The 20,353-nt window shown below is 37.7% G+C and overlaps 2 protein-coding genes across 2 annotated transcripts; both read left to right on the forward strand.

The window, feature by feature from the left end:
• Positions 1 to 1,750: 1,750 nt before the first annotated feature.
• On the forward strand, positions 1,751 to 15,135 carry LOC143879941 (uncharacterized). The gene is made up of 9 exons (XM_077382644.1): positions 1,751 to 2,091; positions 2,253 to 2,457; positions 7,010 to 7,100; positions 9,033 to 9,178; positions 10,634 to 10,877; positions 11,308 to 11,412; positions 11,497 to 11,679; positions 12,716 to 12,917; positions 14,419 to 15,135. The coding sequence occupies exons 1-9, from the start codon at positions 1,920 to 1,922 to the stop codon at positions 14,910 to 14,912; spliced, it is 1,842 nt and encodes a 613-aa protein (XP_077238759.1). The 5' UTR covers positions 1,751 to 1,919; the 3' UTR covers positions 14,913 to 15,135.
• Positions 15,136 to 18,140: 3,005 nt separating this feature from the next.
• On the forward strand, positions 18,141 to 19,918 carry LOC143878443 (uncharacterized). The gene is made up of 3 exons (XM_077380733.1): positions 18,141 to 18,497; positions 18,924 to 19,128; positions 19,674 to 19,918. Exons 1-3 carry the CDS (start codon positions 18,326 to 18,328, stop codon positions 19,777 to 19,779), a joined length of 483 nt encoding a protein of 160 aa, XP_077236848.1. The 5' UTR covers positions 18,141 to 18,325; the 3' UTR covers positions 19,780 to 19,918.
• Positions 19,919 to 20,353: the final 435 nt, after the last annotated feature.

The following is a 20,353-nucleotide window of genomic DNA, read 5'->3' on the forward strand; positions in this document are numbered from 1 at the left end:
CTGGGCAACCCTGGCCCTGCGGGGATTGGTGGAGTTTTACGAGATAGTAATGGTGTGGTAATCAAGGCTTTTTCTAGTTCAATCGGCATAGCTGATTCGAATGAGGCCGAGGTAAGGGCAGCGCATCAAGGCATTTTGAGCCTAGTAAGGGGACTACCCGGCAGATGTGTGGTGGAGGGTGACTCGCTGAATGTAATAAGATGGCTTAGAGGCCCTCGGAGTCCTCCGTGGAGGTTTCTTAAATTCTTCGACGAGATTCAGGATATTTTAAAGGGGCTTTCGGTTACTTTTAATCATGTGCGAAGATCTGCTAACGAAGTAGCAGATAAGCTAGCAAAAGATGGCGTATTGCTTCAGGATTTAGAACTTTATGATTTTCTTCCGCCTTAATTGTATTCCTTTGGGTTCGTTTTGTTCTTTCCGTTTGTAAGGGGGACCCCCTCAGTCTTCTATTAATATATTCTGCTACCATTCAAAAAAAAAAAAGCTTTCCTTCATAGCTTTCCTTCAAATCATCTTACATTCATCCTCATTGAAAAATGCTTACCCTCATATTTGATATGTGCACACTCCTTTTCTAGACTTTTTCAAATGCCATCATTATAATAGTCGTTTGTTGTCGCTTCTTCTTTTATTCTTTTCCATCCCTTTTCCTTGTCCTATTTCAGTTGAGGTACCTCTTTGAGGTGTGTGCCTGAGAGTCAAATTCTAGGATGATCGGTACTTGCTGACCCATTATTTTTTGCCCATCGTGGCCCTTTCTCGCTCACGAGGTTCATTTCTTGCCCATTTCGGCATTGGTCCATTGTGACCAATTCTTGACCATTCCGGCATTGGCCCATTGCGACCCATTTCTTGCCAATTCTGGCATTAGTCCATAGTGACCCAATTCTTGCCCATTCCGGCATTGGTCCATAGTGACCCATATTGACTCACCCATCAAGGCTTGAGTATTATCTAGCCTTATCGAGGCTATGATCTATTGGCTTTTAAGCCCTCTTCGTGACAAAACGTCAAGCGACATCTTCTTTGGCAACCATCGTCAATCAACATTGGCAGCAACATCAGTCTTCATCAAAGGATTTCGTCATTGACTTTTGGAAGTGTGCATCAAATCGGTTGATTTTGATTACATTTGTAATTTGGGGAATTCTATTGTATTGGGAATTTTTTCATTATTTTCAAACGTGTATTGATTTTCAATCCATATACGTTTGAGGGGGGCATGTTAGAATATGTGGGATACAACGGTTGGATTGGGTTAAGATCTCACCGTTGGATCATTTTGGAGGTAGATTGGGTAAGTTGGCTAAATGAAGCAACTAGATAAATTAGCCAAGTGGGATTAGAAGAGGCAAGCAAGAGAGATTAGGAAAGTAGATTTGATTATGTTAGATTAAAATATTCTAGTGTTATCTCTTTCCATAGTTGTCTTGATTTATTTATATGTTTATTATGAAAGTGCTCAATATAAGCACCAATGGATTCTCTTTGTAAGCATCCAAGATTAGTGAAATTTAATTTTCTATTATTTTACATTAAGGGCTCTAATTAAGAAAGAAAAGACAAGGTGATTTCGTCTCATTATCAAAAGAATCAAAACATGGTAGTAGTAAAATATCATAGCCTATCTGCCAAACGAAACAGACAGAAAAGTACAAATATGTAGTTTTCCTGTGGGATCCCTCCCCATTTTCTTGATAGAATGCTCTCACGCCCTTTTTCTCCAGTATTCTTCCCTCACCTCTCACGCCCTTTTTCTCCAGTATTCTTCCCTCACCTCTCACGCCCTTTTTCTCCATTATTTTTCCCTCACAAACGACTCAGTCTATCTTCACGTACCTTGACTTTCTTCCCAAGTAGCTCTTATATAGGTAAAATGAAGAGAAGGGAAGAGAGAAGAGGTGAAATCTGATAGAATGAGTGAAGAAACAGAGGCACCCATTTGCATATACAGAGATCCAAACCAACCCATTGAATCTCGGGTAAAAGATCTTCTCTCTCGCATGACCTTGAAGGAAAAAGCAGCCCAAATGGCCCAAATCGACAAATCAGTAGCCCATCTTTCTTCAGTCCAAGGCCTCTCCATTGGTAACTCCACCCCCACCCCCCCACAAATCTCCTCTTCTTCTTAGATTCGACACAATTGTATTTAGATTTTTTTAATTAATCTAATCTGACTATTTTTAGAATTTAACTCTGGGTAATTCTAATAACATTTTTTTGGTTCATCCAATCTAACATTTTTGTAGGGAGTGTCCTCAGTGGTGGTGGTAGTGCCCCTGCCGCGAATGCCTCTGCAGCTGATTGGGCAGATATGGTTGACTATTTCCAGAAATTGGCACTTGGGTCGCGTCTGGGAATTCCAATCATCTATGGAACTGATGCTGTCCATGGTCACAACAATCTATATGGTGCCACCATCTTCCCTCACAACATTGGGCTTGGAGCAACAAGGTGAGTTCTTTACTCGTATTTTGAGATATTAGGGATACAATAGCAATGATGTGCATAGTATTAGTGTTTATCATAATTATGGTGGTTATTGTTAAAGTATAAAAGATAAATAACGCCTTTCTCCAACAGCTTAAGCTTTTGGAGAAGTTGGTTAGTTAACATGGTATGAGCCAAAGGTCTCGAGTTCAAACCTCCCGGATGGCAAAAAACAAAAATCCACATGCGACGGTCGGCCCAAAGTGGGACCACATGTGCCATGTGTTTGCCAAGTGGGCCACATGTGCTAAAGTAAAAGATAAATAACGCCTTTCTCCAACAGCTTAAGCTTTTGGAGAAGTTGGTTAGTTAATAGTTATCAGTATTGATGTTAGCAAATTATTTTTATCAAGTATATACTGTATCTTATTCCCTGGCCCTCCTCTATCTTTTCTGTTTTTTTTTTTTTTAATTGACCATTTCAGCTTTTTTATATATCATAGGGGAATTCAATGTCTTTTATGAAAACCGTGCTGTTTTACATTTCACAGTGTGCTTAACTATTTTTGTCTTTCTTTTCAGCATTTTGTAAACATTTTGTAGAACTCATCTCAATTCGTTCATGTCCTCTTTTTGATTGTTGAACTGGGTTTAGCAAGACACCTACAGGTTCCATTTGAAAACTCACAGATCCGTTTTTCTTTCTCTTTATTCGGAATTGCTTTTCAATGTTGTTTGGCTCCATCTGTGTCTACTTTTATCTAGTTGAGGTCTGGTTTGGCCTAATAACATGTTTTGATCTTTTATTGACACAGGGTTCAGTAATTCAGATTACAGCCCAATCCTTGAATTCTTTCTTCTTAGTGAGTGCCATGAAGATCTTTGAGATTTAGAAATCTAAGCTGTTTCTCGATACCGAGAAGAATGTCTTTTACAATTTTTGACATACACAATTCTTTCTTTTGAAATATTCTTTGTATCCTTACTTTCTACTGAAGCACAGAAAGCTATTTTCACAGTCACACTTTTTGCACCTTTCCCCTATAGATCTTGAGGATCCACCTTATCTCTCCTCAAACTTTACTTTTCAGTTTCCCTGAACAGAAATCTACCCAAAACATGCAGAGTAAGATTATCTAAAGAACAGATGGCTCTGTGTATACATTTGATTTGTGGTGAATGCATTTCGGTTCAATTTAAGGCCAGTTTCATTAGGGATTAATGGGTGGACTGTGAAGTTTACCTTGACATGCTTACAAGGAGAAGGAACTGTGTTTTTGGGGTATTTTTGCCTTTTCATCATGTCTTCCACCATTCTTACTAGGGATATTTTTCTTTTACTGATTGGAAGGCCATTTTGGATGTGAAGAAACCATTTGGATTGGGGGTCCACATGATTTTGTCTGTGCTTGATATGTGAGGAAGTTGCACCTCCTTTATCATTTTCCATGCGTCAATCTACAGGAATATTGTGTTTACTGTCTTATATGAAGTGTTTGACTTTAGATCATATTATTGCTTGCTGTCTGAACCACTCACCAAGTCCTCCATCTTGGATCCTTGTGCAGGCAGAAGCTTGTATCTTTAGTACCGTATTCTAAACTGTGCCTTATATGCTTCTTTGTAGTCTTTGACATTTTTACTCCCATGCAACCGCTAGATCAATTGCTTGGGATCTTGCAATTTATCCACAAACAGTCATTTTTCAGATATCTTTTGTTGAAATGTAGTACACTTTTAGGAAGTTCCCAGAATGTTGTTCTGAGAAATGTCTACAGTTTGTGCCTTTTAGTTTCTTTTGTGTTTTTTGGGAATATACTCGAATCTAGGTGAAATCTAAGAGTTTAGAAAGTCTTGTCACATCAATATTTCTCTAGTAAACTTCTAGAGCTTGCAAAGTCCTCCATCATGAAACTAGATTTTACTTATTTACTTCAAACCTCTTCTGCCACAAAAATGCTTTCGCATTTTATTTCTTTTTCCTTCTCTACTTCTACCCTCCATTTTCTAACAAAGTGGTATAAAAGCTAAGTTCAAGTTGAGCGTCTTACAACTGGAACTCTGGAAGAGAAGAGGTTCTGCAGGTGACAACTCAAGAGATAGTGGTGATACTTGAAGCATTTGCCAGCCCACTATTTTCATCTTTGGAGGAGATAACTACAAGTTTTTCAGTACAAAGATAAAGACATTATTTTTGTCCAAGAGTTATGAGATTTGGGGGTGAACGATTATGCCCAACCGGCACAATTGGCACACTAATGAATCCTCAAAATGTGAAATTGAAGGAGGGCAAAAAGATGGATACCAAGGCTCTATTCTTCGTTCAACAGGGAATATAAGAGTCCATCTTTCCAAGGACTATTGGTGCCATTAAAGCCAAAGAAGCATGGGACATTTAACAAATAGAATTTTAGATAATAGCAGGGTAGTTGCTATTAAACTCCAATCTCGTAGAAGACAATTAGAAAATATACAAATGAAAGAATATGAAATGGTGAATGATAATTTCTCTCTAATTGTGAAGATAATAAATCAAATGAAATCTTATGGAGAAAACTTAACTGATCAAAGAGTTGTGGAAAAGATTTTGACCATTTTACCACAAAAATATAATCTATTATCGTCGCAATAGAAGAAACAAAGGATATTTCCTATTTGTCTATTCAAGAGTCGATGGGATTTTACAATCTCATGAACACAGTTTAAATAGGCGTATTGAAAATTTTGTTGAAAGTGCTTTTCAATCTAAGCTAACCCTTGGCTTTCAAGGTACTTTTGAGAAACTGCAATCAGGTTCAGTTAAGATAGGAGGCGACACAAATAGAGGTGGAAGATCTGGAAGAGGAAGAGCTAGAAATAATTACGAGAGAGATATACACTCTACAAACTCTAAACCTCAATGCAATATTTGCAAGAAGACTAATCGGTCTGAAAAAAGATTGTTGGTTTCATGGTAAACCACAATGTTTTAATTGGTAGAAATTTTTGCATGTTGTAAAAGATGTATTAGAATTCAAGTCAACATGGAGATTGTTGTGCCAATTGTCTTCTATTCTAGAGTGATTTATCACCCTGACAGACTACTGTGTGCAATGCACACACAGTTGTACAAGTTTTAATTTTCGGTTTCTGCTATAAAGATATTTTGGTACTTCTTGATGTAGTGGCATTAATATATAAGCCACAGATTAGGTTTACATGTGTGTGACATTTTGGGCGTTGCCTTTTTTTTGTTGGGCGTGTTTCTTGTCTGATAGGAATGGAAGCACACTGCCGAACCACATAAATCTTCAATTTTCTTGCGTTATGTATTTGTGTTTCTTTCATATTTTAATGCTTTTTTTTGTCATTTTTGGAATATATTAGAACGTAGGTGAAGCCTAATAGCCTAGGAAGTCTAAAAGTCACATCAAGATTTCCATAAAAGATTTCTAGAGCTTCAATGGTGATCATGAGATTATAAGGGTGTGTTCGGCAAGAGTTCTCATTCTCGCCAGAATAAATGGGCAGAAACGGATTGATGAGAATATGGGAATCTACTCAGAGTCGCTCCACAGAATCCCATCTTTTTTTTCATATAAAAAAGAGAAGATTTGCAAACGGGCTTTGTCGGTCGGGTGAACCGAATGAGATGTAAGGAATTCTTATCATTTTTCATTCTCCGCACCTAGAAAAGAGACCGCAGTCATTATCATAATGGTTTCCGAACAACTGCTAAATTGGTGTCATGTATCTACAGGCAAGCAGGAAAAAAGTAGATTTTACCCCTTCTTGACTTGAAGCCTTTTCTTCCACAAAAATAATTTTGCACATTTTTTTCTTTTCCCTTCTCCACTTCTATCCTCCATTTTCAGACATTTTGTCTACTCCATAAAACCCACAGCAAGTTTCAATTCATGAAAACATTCACTCCTTTGTCAACAAGGCTACACGATTCTAATCTACTAATTATCTATGTCAAAAATGATTTAATCTTTTGATCTACATATTTCAGTCCCAATTGATGTTGTCTGTCTATTTTGTGTGTCCGTGTGTGCATGTGTCATGGACACGACCACGAGAAAAACTTGAATTCTGTGCGCTCGTGCGTGTATCATGGACAGGACCACAAGAAAAACTTGAATTCTATGTCATAGACAGGACCACAAGAAAAACTTGAATTCTGTTTATATTTTATTTAGAATGTCTTTTGGTATTTGTATGTCAGCAGATATAGAGATCCGATAACTGTTTAATACAGATTAATAAGTTTTAACCGTCCAACATAGTCTAAGAGCATATTTCCAGTAAAAAAAAATTCCTCTATATTTTCTGAATTAAAGGCAGGCTGCTCTTAGTTTTCTTGACTGTTCTCCCTTTACTATTTTTTCTCTAGTATTCAAAATATTAATAGTTAAAGCTGAATGTAATTCAAATAGATTAGAATGGAACACTGATACCCGCCAATGATTCTGGTACCTTTATTTTTCTAAGCTTTGTGAAATTCTTTGGGAACTTTTTGTTAACCTTCTCTTTGGCCATTTTCTATTTCCATCACACACATATAGATTTCTTATCCATTTTAAGTGTATTCCAGAGATGCAGATCTGGTTAGAAGGATTGGGGTTGCAACTGCTTTGGAAGTTAGAGCGACTGGAATACCTTATGCTTTTGCTCCTTGCATTGCTGTAAGTATTTGATGCAAGATGATTTGTGATTTGTGCATTTCAACAAGTCCTAGGCATGGCATCAACTATTTTGTTTTGTTTATACTGGCTAATTTTATCTCGCCAAATATGATGTATATAATCACATCTGATTTTGTTATATCATTCCCCTATATTTCTGTGTACAAGGAAATAATATTTCCACGCCTTCTGTTTTTTTTCCTTAAAATTTTTCCTTAAAATGACTTAGGGAAACGATATTTCCACCCCCTTTTCTTTTTCTTCTCCTGAAAATGACTTTATTTTCAGGAGAAAGACAAACAAAAGGGGGTGGAAATGCCGAGACATGGTTGGAAATATCATTCCCTTGTATATATATATAGTTTATTGACTCTTTTTTAGGGTATTCTCTTCTTATGGATATACTGGGTTGGGTAATTAACCATTTACATTTGGAAACATATGACTTATAGTACCATTTTCTTATCTTTAAATCTGTGTTTAAAAACTTGGGCTAGCATGAGAGCTTGACCAAGGTAAAACTTATATTATGAAATTAATTTTTCTTTTTCATTAAGAAAAACCATTTTCCTGATACGCATTGAGAAGTTGAAAAGACTTTTTCGATTGTTACAAACCATAAACAAGCGCAAAGCATTCTTAAGATGTTGTAGTAAACTAGTATTTAAACCTTGCTAGGTTGCAATTTGAAATTAAGAAATTAAATCAATGTAAAGATGTAAATGCTCTCTAAAACCATGTTGTAGGGATGAGTTTCTTGAACCATTGGATAGGAGACTGAGGGGGAGATATTAATATTACATGTGAAACCTCTCTTTTTAATTTGACAGTGTGGAAAGACGGGAAGATAAATGATACTTCTCTCTTAATCTGATCTTTTGGGAAGGCGAAATAATATGAATTCTTTACAGCTGGTGAGACATTCTAAAGTCTATAAATTAGATAGACTAGGAGCTAGCTCGACATATAATAATTTGGGTCTGACTATATCTTACTGTGGAGGGCGAGCCTTTGCGCAACGGTAAGGTTGCTCCATTGTGACCTGGTGGTCACGGACTCACGGGTTTGAGTCACGGAAACAGCCTCTCTGCAAAGCGGGGGAAAGGCTGCTTACATCTAGCCCTCCCCAGACCCTGCAATGGCTGGAGCCTCGTGCACTGGGCTGCCCCTATATCTTACTGTGCATTCAGTCACTCTGCCAAGAATGATCAAGGCCTCAAAGCCTTGCAAAATTTGAATTTGGTTTAGTGATTGATTTGACTATCCTATTGGGAGAAATTCCCTTCTCTGGGAGTTTTTTTTTTCTCTTTTCTAGAGATTTGAAACACATTAAAGAAATTTTCTGCTTAATTGTGTGACCTTGGTTTGACATTTTCCATATTAATCAATCATCCCTTTAATGAGAGACTTTCTTTTAGTCAAACCTTGAAATGTGCTTCTTCTTTTGCCCCTCCACCTCTTTCTTTTCCAACACAGCAATATAGGTTACACAGGTTTGCGTAGTATGCCATGATAAAAATTCTTTGTTGAGCTAATTTCTTTCATTCTTCACTTTTATTTTCCTTTTTCTTTTTTGGAGGAATTCACACTTTAGATGGGATGCCAACGCCTCTTGCATCTGGATCAAATCACCAAATGCTCGATTCGATATATACCTATGTCAAAAATTTCGAAATAAACCCAGACTTGATGAGGGCCAAATTCTGTTTCATTCAAAGCACAGCCAAATACTTAATTGTGTTTCTTGATTTTGAAAACTTATGCTGTAGTCCTGATTTTCAAAATTTTGAAATAGTCCGATGAGTTTTTAAACATTGCTATTGCTATGAATCTACTTGAAGAGATCCAATGGCTCTTTTTTTTCTTTTTTTTTGTATTTCCCTCTACTTAAAATTACATTTTCCTGCATAATACTATAGTGGCTTGTGTCAGGTTTGCAGAGATCCGAGATGGGGAAGATGCTATGAAAGTTTCAGTGAAGACCCTGAAATTGTTCAAACAATGAGCTCCATTGTCACTGGCTTACAGGGATCACCACCTGAAGGACACCCCAAGGGCTACCCTTATGTAGCTGGAAGGTAGAAAGAAAGCTATCAGTCGATAGCTTTTCTAATTTCAGTGCTTCCCATGTGCAAGCACTTGTTCTTTTGATAATTCAAGAAAAGGAGTGCATGCAAATCCAGGAGTGCTTTAAGGTTAAGTAGAGATTAATCTAGAGAGTTAGCTTTGTTGAAAGTGCTGCATATCTGAACTTCACTTTAACACCTCAATTAAATCCATGATTTGCAATCTCAAGAGAGTCTCCTTCTTCAAAACACAGTAATCTGTACTAATCATGAACTAGAATACCTTAGACCACAGCTCATAAGTCTCTCTCTTACATTTAACTTGTTTCTGTCAGTTTCAACTTGATTCAGTTACTGAGCAATTTACACTGAAAAATTGCATCAATCCTTTATCTAGTTCTCTCTTTTCTCTTTCTGGAGTTTAGCTTAAAAAAAGGGCGGCCCAGTGTACAAGGCTTCCGCCATTGCAGGGTCTGGGGAGGGCTAGATGTACGCAGCATTACCACTGCTTTGCAGAGAGGCTGTTTAATTGACTCGAATCCGTGACCACCAGGTCACAATGGAGTTTAGCTTATTTAACATTTTTATATTTAATTGGTTCAATCGAGCTCACATATTAAAAGAAATGTAATCAAAATTCTTCAACAGTACATAAGCACGGTCATATCTGAATTTTATTGAATTAAACTCATATGATCAGATTGTTAATTGCAATTTTTTTTGAAATGGTCAAATCAACAAATTCTTGCATTCTACATCAAACACAAATTAATTTGTATCATTTTTGGCATTTGAATGTTGTAATGAATGGAATAGAGCGTCCAAACCCATCTTGCATGGGAAAGAATATATTATCTTCAATATGACTTCATGGACGAGATTCAAGATTGTCTGGCGAGCTTCCATCCCTCTTTCCAGCATGTGAGAAGATCGGCCAACAATGATGCAAATAGACTAGCCCGATCGGGTGTAGGCAGAAATAGTTTGGTGATCTTTGATCACCTTCTTCCTTGAGGGCTTTGTTTGTACTTATGCTAGCATTTTGTTGCTTCGCCTCTTTTGGTTTGTAGTGACAATCTTGGTCCCAGGGTCCTTCCCCTTTCTTATTAATAAAATTTCTCATCATTCAAAACAAAAAAATCTGCAATTTTATATTGCTACCCTTTTCTGGAACGATAACAGAAACACTTTATTAAACCCCCCTTCAGTTCATTAGGTCACTACTTTTAAAACCATTAACAACCATGGTTTATAAAACTCGGCCATTCCATTTTTTTGAGTGAGTCTTGATGTCATGTGAGACTCAAGCTGAATTGTGAATCAGTTCCATGGGGTATGAATCGATCTTTAGGATTTGAATTCTAGATTGCAGGATTTAACAACAACAATGGACATACTCGAAACTTCTAGAAATATTTCCTGGTTCGACAGTCAAATTGCTGCATTGATTCGTTTATCTGATTGCAGAAGAAATGTTATTGCTTGTGCCAAACATTTTGTTGGAGATGGGGGTACAGATGGAGGGATAAATGAGGGTAACGCTATATCATCCTTTGATGACTTGGAGCGGATTCATATCAAGCCTTATCTGGATTGTCTAGATCAAGGAGTCTCCACTGTCATGCCATCTTATTCCAGCTGGAATGGAAGCAAATTGCACTCTAACCATTTTCTTCTAACTCATCTTTTGAAAGAGAAACTAGGTTTCAAGGTACCACTCTCGATCCTTGGCCCTATTTTTCATTTTTCTTTTTTTAATCAAGTGGATAGCAAAAAAAGTTATTGATCATAGGAGAATTATATTAAAGGACCCATCTGGCTCCCGTAAAGCATCAACTTTGCAAATCTGGCATGTAGTTCCAAATATAAGACCACTATATCCCACACTATCATTCAACTTGTATCTTTATAAATGCTAGAGATAAAACTGACCGGGAATGAAAGAGGAGCTGCTCGATCTCCTGAAATTGTGGAACGAATCAGCAAGCTTGTTACCATATCACATTTTCATCTTTTTTCTGAACGTTTACTTTATAATAAATAACCTTATTTTTCTCAATAGATTTTCGAAATGCTATTGCTTTACTGAAAACCCTATATGATTTGTATCAGTGACTCTCCACATCAAATATTTTTTTCAGGGTTTCGTGGTTTCAGATTGGGAAGGTATTGACAGACTCTCTCGTCCTCATGGATCAGACTATCGTCATTGCATTTCTGCGTCAGTTAATGCAGGAATTGACATGGTATAGATTGAGTACCTAAATCTTAATGGAAATCTTTCTACAAGTTATTCACCTTTTCATTTTCCTGTCTGAGAAACTTTACAGGTGATGGTGCCTTTCAGATATGAAAAGTTCATTGAGGATTTGATATTTCTGGTGGAATCAGGGGACATACCCATGGCCAGAATTGATGATGCCGTGGAACGGATACTGAGAGTCAAATTCGTTGCTGGACTATTTGAACACCCTTTGGCTGACAGATCTTTGCTAGATGTAGTGGGTTGCAAGGTAAGATTGCGGAGTTATATAAATGACATAAATGAAGCTTGGTTATTTTGTTTTTCAAAGTTTGTTGATCATATAGTATATGAATAAATTCTTCTTAGAAACTAGTAGTTCTTTAATGGAATCCCATATCTAGCACCTGAGATTAATTAAAAAAGTTCCTCAACTTTTGAAAATGTCTCTCATCATTAAACTGTTCTCTATATGTCAAGAAAGTGTAAATGCTTTTTGCTATTTTTCAGCCGATATATCCAGATCCACAAGCTTAACTTTATATTTTAAGTGACTATCAACTGCCTACAACTCCTATAACATTATTAATTTGCATTCTTGCTCTTGTTCTAGAACATCTTGGCCTTTTGGCCTTCGGCTAATTTCGGCCCATGTGTTGTCAATCTGTGGTCACAGTGTCCTCTCTGGTTATTATATCATGATGGCCAAAAGTTTTAAAAGCTAGATATTCGAATCAAATGTGATGAGTGACCAAGTTCGAGTTAAACTTGACAGTCAGTGAAGCACTTGATTGAGTTCTCAAGTTTAAAGAGCATATGCTATAATATGACTTTCGAGTTTCCAAGTATTTGATCAAGATTACTCAATTGAGTTATCTCGATTATTTGATCAATTATGTTCAAGTACGTGATTGATCTTTTTTAGTTTTTCATAGAAAAACTTACCCCTTAAACATGAAATTGTCATTTAACTGTTTTTGAGAAAAAGCTAGTAGCTTTCTTTGCCTCATTTGAAACAATTAATCAAAACTTTATAGTTTGGCTTTTTCTTAATTGGGTTATCTTGTCTTGTGTATTGTTAAATTTCCCAGGGGCCTTCCTTATAATTCTTCCCTATACATATATCACTGCCAACTTGGTGTGTATGCTGGACAAGGAGTATATTGACTTGATCATTTTTCATTGTACATAAGTTGGCATGAGTTTTAGACAAATAGTCTTCCTTTCAAGTATATTATCGACTTTCTAATAGTTCTGACATTTTTTGGGTGTAAATTTATCTCTTCCCATGCTTCTTATTCTCACAGATGCACAGAGAACTGGCACGTGAAGCAGTTCGAAAGTCCCTGGTTCTGTTAAAGAATGGAAAAGATGTTAATAAACCACTTCTTCCTCTAGACAGAAATGCTGGAAGAATTCTTGTTGCAGGAATTCATGCTGATGATCTCGGTTACCAATGTGGAGGATGGACAATAACCTGGCACGGAACCAGTGGAAAAATAACAATTGGTATGCAGTACATGACGAACAGAAAATTACTTTGCAATACCTTTCAAGAGATGGGTTTTCATTGTTATATGTTTCAATTTCTCTTATATTCATCATAAGTGTTGATCTCTTGACCTTACGCATCTCTCTGATAGTTTTATTTTTGACTATCCAATGATGTCTTCTTCAATCTTGTTTTAGGATACGCAGATATGTCTAAATCTATTTACTCCTTAATTCTACTGAAGAACTTTCATCTTATAAGAATCTCGCTCAACCCAAGTCCCAGTACTCAACTCACTAGTAGAAATGTGAAAGCCAACTAGCAATGCCCTAGCTTTGGGTTTGTTTGGGCCTATGACACCAAGAGGACCAAAGAAAGCTTTTATAATTCCTTCCTAAAAACATAACCGACCCTTACTGGACCCCAGGTTCCCATATTATCAAAGTCAAATTTAATATAACTGAGAGGAGGCTTCCAGATAACATTGCAATTCTACTTAGTGCTATGAACTCAAATGAGAAACTCACAATTTCAAGAAAGGTCTTGGATAGGCACCCCCCGAAAATTCTCTCACTAAACCCAACTCTCATTAGTTCTTAACATCTCTAATGACTTTTCCCACACATTTGCACTTGTCTTCGAAGGCCCTTCTATTCCAAATTCCTCTCATCTCACAACTGCCATAAAGTCGTATAAGGTGTAATCAGCAATAAGATCTTAGCTTTGTCGCTTAGGTGACTCATGCAAATCAGTTTCCTAAACAGAGGATTAAAGGATTGACGTGCAGTCCAAAACTGGAATGGAAGTTCTACTTGTAGAAATTGCAATTTTCCTTGAAAGTTGAAAAACACATACACTTTCTTGATATAGAAGTATGAAAAAACAATTTCTTTATTAATCAAAGAAACTATGCATTTGATATTGATCAATTGCCCTATGAAAACCCTCATAGACACCAATCAGTACTTGCTCAAATCTTTGATTGCAGGTGTCACCCCTGCTTTGGAATCCCACAATTCGTAGGTGCTTAGGGTCCTAGAATAAGCTTATTCTGTACTTTTTAATTGCTTCTCTGCTTTTGCTTCTTGCCATGTTTGGTAATAAGGGGCCGAGATGAAGCTTAGGAAAATAGTAAGTTTTGAAGGAACCATGTAACTTTATGCTGTTACAAATCCTACATGGTTGATATTATTAGCCAGGTCTGCAAAGCCTACGCAGTGGGCCGCCCCATGTAGATGCATTTAGGAAGATCCTCATGTTCGTCAAGGAATCTCTCCGGGAATTTATATAAGGATGGTATTTCAATTTATCTGGTCAGCTTCGGACACAATGAATTGGGGTATTTGTAGACACATTTAGGTCTCATACTGTTGAGCTTTTTGCCAAGATTCTAGTCACATTTACTAGAATGTAAAGTTGGGCCAACAAAAAGAACTGGCTGCTTTAGTAGATAACCTAAATGTTATTTTTTGGCATTTAAGAATGAGAAGCTTATGATTTTTTTTCTTCTTGTTGCAGGCACAACTATCTTGGAAGCCATTAAAGCAGGAGTTGGAGAGAGAACAGAAGTGATCTATGAACCAAACCCATCACCCTCAACCTTCACAGGCACAGAGTTCTCATATGCAATTGTTGTCGCAGGGGAACCTGCATATGCCGAAAGTCTTGGTGACAACTCAGAACTCAACATTCCTTTTAATGGAACCCATGTTATAAATTTTGTCTCCGGCAGAGTTCCAACATTGGTGATTCTGATATGTGGAAGGCCTCTAGTTTTGGAGCCAAAACTGTTGGAGAATATGGATGCTTTGGTTACTGCTTGGTTGCCAGGGAGTGAGGGAGAAGGTATCACAGATGTTGTGTTTGGAGATTATGACTTTGAGGGCGTGCTGCCACGAACATGGTTCAGAAGAGTCGCTCAGTTGCCCATGAATGCCGGGGATCAGCACTATGACCCTCTTTTTCCTCTTGGATTCGGACTGAGAATGAATATAGGAAATTCTAGCGTGTAGTTTTGATAGTAAAATAGTATCTGAAACATCACAATTTCATGTATGCTAGACAATACAGCATCTCTACTTTCTGCCTTAAAGCAAGAGATCGATTGATAATAGCATGGCTACATGTCTATAGATGCCTACTGGTATTTAGTATAGCAGTAAAGGAAAGCACATGTATGAATATGAAAATGTTATACTGTCAGAACATTATCAATGAATGTGGAAAGATTCAAGATATGTTTTGCAACCATGAAAAAAATTACATGGAATATTTGTTTACCCAATGTGAGAGACTGTAGAGAGGGCCGGTGAGAGAGATTTGAGAGGGCTGCAATGAAGGAGAGCAAGTGATGGGGTTGGCAAACAAAGGAAAAAAAAATCCCATATTTAAATAGTAATTTTGTTTTCCCTGTTTTCCAACCCTAATCCATGCTTCCGCGTGCGCCCACTCCCCCCAGCGCGCGCGCACACACTCCCCCCCCCCCCCCTCCTCTCTCTCTCTCTCTCTCTCTGCCCCTCTCTTACACTTGCTAAACATATATTCTATGATTTTTTTTTCATGGTTGCCAGACATGCCGCCTCTAATTCCCTTCCTGTTCTGTTCTGAATGTGGTATGGAAGAGTAAGCCATAAAAAGGGGTATTCTCATATCCCTTTGGGTCAATGGAGAAGGCTTGATGGGGTATAGAACCTTGACCATGTTAACCCACCACTAGATTTTCCTTGAAAGATAGATGCAGAGGTAGTTGAAAGCCATTTGAGGGAGAAGGAATCGGAATTTTTTTTTCAAAGGGGAAAAGCGGATGACTGAAGACATAAAGATGTGAAACCATGTATGTGACTTTAAATCTACCAAATAGCATATAAAATTTAGAATAAAGTGGCCACAGTGCTCTCCGATGCAACCCCCAAAAAGGCTGCCTCTTATGTCCTTTTTTCATTAACCTTTAGAGAAGTTGACAGATGACTAGCTCATGTTGCCTTGATTTTATTGTCTTAGTGGGTTTGCACTAGTGTCTATGAGAGTTGCAGTAGCATTAACAAAAATGGTGGCAAATTAGTGGACACAACACTCAAAACATAAGAAGATAAGGAAAGAAACAAAACACCACCAATAACAATAGCAATGGACTATTGTTTATTCCTTTAGGCATTTGTGGGATAAACAGGTGAATTAAGAATAGCAAGTGCAGAGTGATTCATGACACTGTAGACAAGCACTCCCTCATGGGATGATTACACCACACCTTCACTCACTCAGTAATGGTGATGATTTTGAGTAGAAAATTACTAAAAGCAACCTTTTTGGGTAGAAAAGGTTGTTTCGCCAATGATTTTCAGTAGAAAACTCCCTCATGGCTGTTTCCTAACAGCAACCTTTTTGGCCACATGTGTTCTACATGAGTGTGATTGAATCCGTTGATCCAACTGGAGACCACAATACTGGTTAAATGTTGTTGAGACCACCTTGATCGAATAGTCCTAGCCCCTTGATTCATTAAGCCTCATTTAGGGTTTCCTTAAGAAATACTAAATCATTGATTTTGTAGTCCTATCCTTACACAGGATGTCATGGGGACGATGTGTCGAACCTAAAATTGCCTGTGAGCATTGATCCCAACGGTGACAGTACGCGTAGTTGTTCTCATACATGTCATTTTAATACAGGACAAAGAGAACAAGTCCAGAGATTCAGTAAATGGAGATGGTGGGTGAGAACACTGTGCAGAGGGTAAAATAGTGTTTCAGCAAGCTATTATATTTTTGAAATATAGCCTATATTCACTTGTTATTGACAACTATTTAACATTTTTTGAAGCAGAGCCCATATTCACTTGTTAGTGATAGAACCGGAAAGAAAAGATGAGTCTCTACTTCCCTTAAAGAGATTGCTTTATCTACTAGAAAAGTGATCTTACGAAAAAAGAAAGCCTTAAAAGAGAACAAATTACAGAAATTGGAATCAAACCACCTTAGTTCATCAGCCATGGCAGCAGGGTACGCCCGTCAACCACTCAGTTTATGCTTACATAAACACAAATGCTAATATATGATACTATAACAGTTTTATGCTTATAATTTGGAATGAAGGTGGTGGCGTGCAGGCATTTGAGATGCTGTTGGGCAGACTGTAGCCCCATTGTTGGGCTGCTGTGAATCAAGTGGTGAAGAAGGTTTTTTTGCCGCTAGATTGACGTTCATGAGGCTGTGTTTCCGGATGAAATATTTCTGAGCATGCGAAGCCACTTGAGTTGGGGTTCTTGATACGACAAAATTCCGAGGTATATTTCTCCAATCACCTTTACCGTAATGTTCAAGACCCATAGAAAACAACCTGCAATTAATCACCAAAAGTTCATCATTGGGTGAATGTAAGATTTGCAACTATAAGATATAAGATTTACCGTAATGCCCGGATTCAAACCTCCTTGATAGCAAAATCCACATGCAATTACAAAACCCAAAAGAGGGGCCACATGTGCCACGTGTAGGCCAACCCTAAAAAAGAGGGGCCACATGTGAGGGGAAGTGTTAAAGTATAAAAGATTAAATAATGCCTTCTCCAGCAGCTTAAGCTTTTGGAGTAACTGGTCGTTTCACAACAAGAACCCACCAATTGAAAGCATTTTTCGAGGAATGCTAAACTGAAGGGCGGACTTGAAAAAACAAGACACAAGGGCGCCATTGTTTGAGAATATTATTTGCTGAATGTACGAAATTAAATGCATCTTCCCTTTTGTTTTGCCTTCTTGTTCTCTTTTATGGTATGGTAAAGAAGCCCAAAAACAGTTATTCTCGGATCACCACGAGCCAATGAGAAAGCCCTTTAGAGTATGCAAGAACCTTGATGGCACACAAGCCTCTGAATTTTCCATTGCCAAACATTACTAATGCATTGTCACACGTTAGGGCCATCTTAGGGAACAAAACTCGGCTCCATACCATGTTGAAGGAACTTCCTCCATAACGACGACGTGGTCGAGTAAAACACTGCTGCCACATGGCGATTCTCTCTCTCTCTCATACCCTTGGTGGGCCAAACAGCACACTCTCTCTTACTCTAGCATTTGTCGCCCCTGATGTGACTTGAATGCAGGACTTGGTGGTTGCTATGGTACCAAATGTTAGGTGTTAGGTACCTCTGGTACCATGTATGGGTCCTATACTTAGGCCCTTTATACCTGGCTGAGTCCCATGCTTAGGCCGGCCCCACTCAGGACCCTAAGATAATAATGAATACCAAAACACAACCTGTTTGCAGACAGTCCCGATTTTCGTGATAGAATGCTCTCTCACGCTCTTCTTCTCTCCAGTATTTTTTCTCACAACAACGACCCAGTCCACTTTCACTGACCTTCACTTTCAGTAGCTCTATATAGGTAAAGGGAAGAGAAGGGAAGAAAGAAGAGGTGAAATCTCGGAGAATGAGTGAAGAAGCAGAGGCACCCATTTGCATTTATAGAGATTCAAACCGGCCTGTTGAATCTCGGGTAAAAGACCTTCTCTCTCGCATGACATTGAAGGAAAAAGCAGCCCAGATGGCCCAGATCGACAAATCAGTAGCCCATCTTTCTTCAGGCCAAGGCCTCTCTATTGGTAACTCCACCCACCCATCAAATCTTCTGCATTTTCTCCTCTTCTTTTTCTTTCCCTACTTTATATTATCAAACTGGCTCTCTGCTGTTTATGAGAAATAAGGGAACCAAAACTGGAAACTTCGCAACAATATGAAAAGCCTCTGAAAAAAATCAAACACTTCGAAAAGAAAACTATCGAAAAATGTTGTGTCTTAATGCATCGAATTAAGCGAAGTACTCGTGATATCTGTTTGAAAATTCGATAGGAAAGAAAATCCTGTTATCCCCAAACTTCCATCAATCTGTGGACTTCTTTTTAGATTTTTAATTGTGTGATTCTTGTAATCTTACATTTTTTAGTTCATCCAATCTGACTATTTTTAGAATTGAACTCTGAGTAATTCTAATAATATTTTTTGGTTCATCCAATCTAACATTTTTTTAGGGAGTGTCCTCAGTGGTGGTGGTAGTGCTCCTGCCACGAATGCCTCTGCCGCTGATTGGGCGGATATGGTCGATTACTTCCAGAAATTGGCACTTGGGTCGCGTCTGGGAATTCCAATAATCTATGGAACTGATGCTGTCCATGGTCACAACAATCTCTATGGTGCCACCATTTTCCCTCACAACATTGGGCTTGGAGCATCAAGGTGAGTTCTTTACTTTTATTTTGAGATATTAGGGGCACAATAGCAATTATGTGCATAGTGTTAGTGTTTATCATAGTTATGGTATTTATCAATTTTGATGTCAGCTAGTTATTTTTTTGCCAAGTATTTACTTTATCTAAATCCCTGCCCATTCTCTCTCTGTTCTGTTTTTTGGGATCTGTATCATTATATATATAATGGACAGACCAAATGAAAATCTTGAATTCTGTTTGTATTTTATCCAGAATGTATTTTGGGATCTGTATGGCAGCAGATATAAATATCTGATAATTGTTTAATACAGATTTAATTAGTTTTAACCGTCCAACATATGGTAAGAGTAGATTTCCAGCCAAAAAAACTTTCTCTAGATTTTCTGAAGTAAAGGTAGGCTGCTCTTGTATAATCCACCAATTATTCTGGTACTTTTAATTTTCCAAGTTTTGTTTCCATCTGTGGGGACTTTTGTTAACCTTCTCTTTTGGCCATTTTTCTATTTGCATGACACACATAGAGATTTCTTATCCATTTTGAGTGTGTTCCAGAGATGCGGATCTAGTTAGAAGGATTGGGGTTGCAACTGCTTTGGAAGTTAGAGCGACTGGAATAACTTATACTTTTGCTCCATGCGTTGCTGTAAGTATCATTTGAATAAATCCCGAAAGAATCAGATGCAATTTAGCCTCTTTGTGATTTGTGCACTTCAACCAGATGCAATTTAGCCTCTTTGTGATTTGTGCACTTCAACGACCCCAAGGCATGGCATCAACTGTTCTGTTTTGTTTCTACTGGCTAATTTTATGTTGCCAAATATGATGTGTATAATCTTGTGTGATTTTGTTATATATATATAACCTTGATCCTCCTAATGCACCACTAGATTTTCCTTAAAGAAGGATGCAGTGGTCGTTGAAAGCCATTTGAGGGAGAAGGAATCAGAATATTTTCTCAAAGAAAAGAGGATGACTAAAGGCATAAAGATTTAAAACCATGTATGTGACTTTAAATCTACCAAATAGCATATCCAATTTAGAATAAAGTGGCCAAAGTGGTATCCTATGCAACATCCCAAAAAGGCGGCCTCTTATGTACTTTTTTCATTCACCTTTAAAAAGGTTCACAGATAGTATTATTTTTGCTCATGTTGCCTTGATTTTATTGTCTTAGTGGGTGTGCAGTGCACTAGTGTCCATGATAATTGCAGTAGCATCAACCAAAATGGTAG

This window comes from Tasmannia lanceolata, unplaced genomic scaffold (assembly GCF_043159265.1).
Source record: "Tasmannia lanceolata isolate RefF3 unplaced genomic scaffold, GAP_Taslan_0.1 ptg000006l, whole genome shotgun sequence".
In the NCBI taxonomy this organism is placed as follows: domain Eukaryota; kingdom Viridiplantae; phylum Streptophyta; class Magnoliopsida; order Canellales; family Winteraceae; genus Tasmannia; species Tasmannia lanceolata.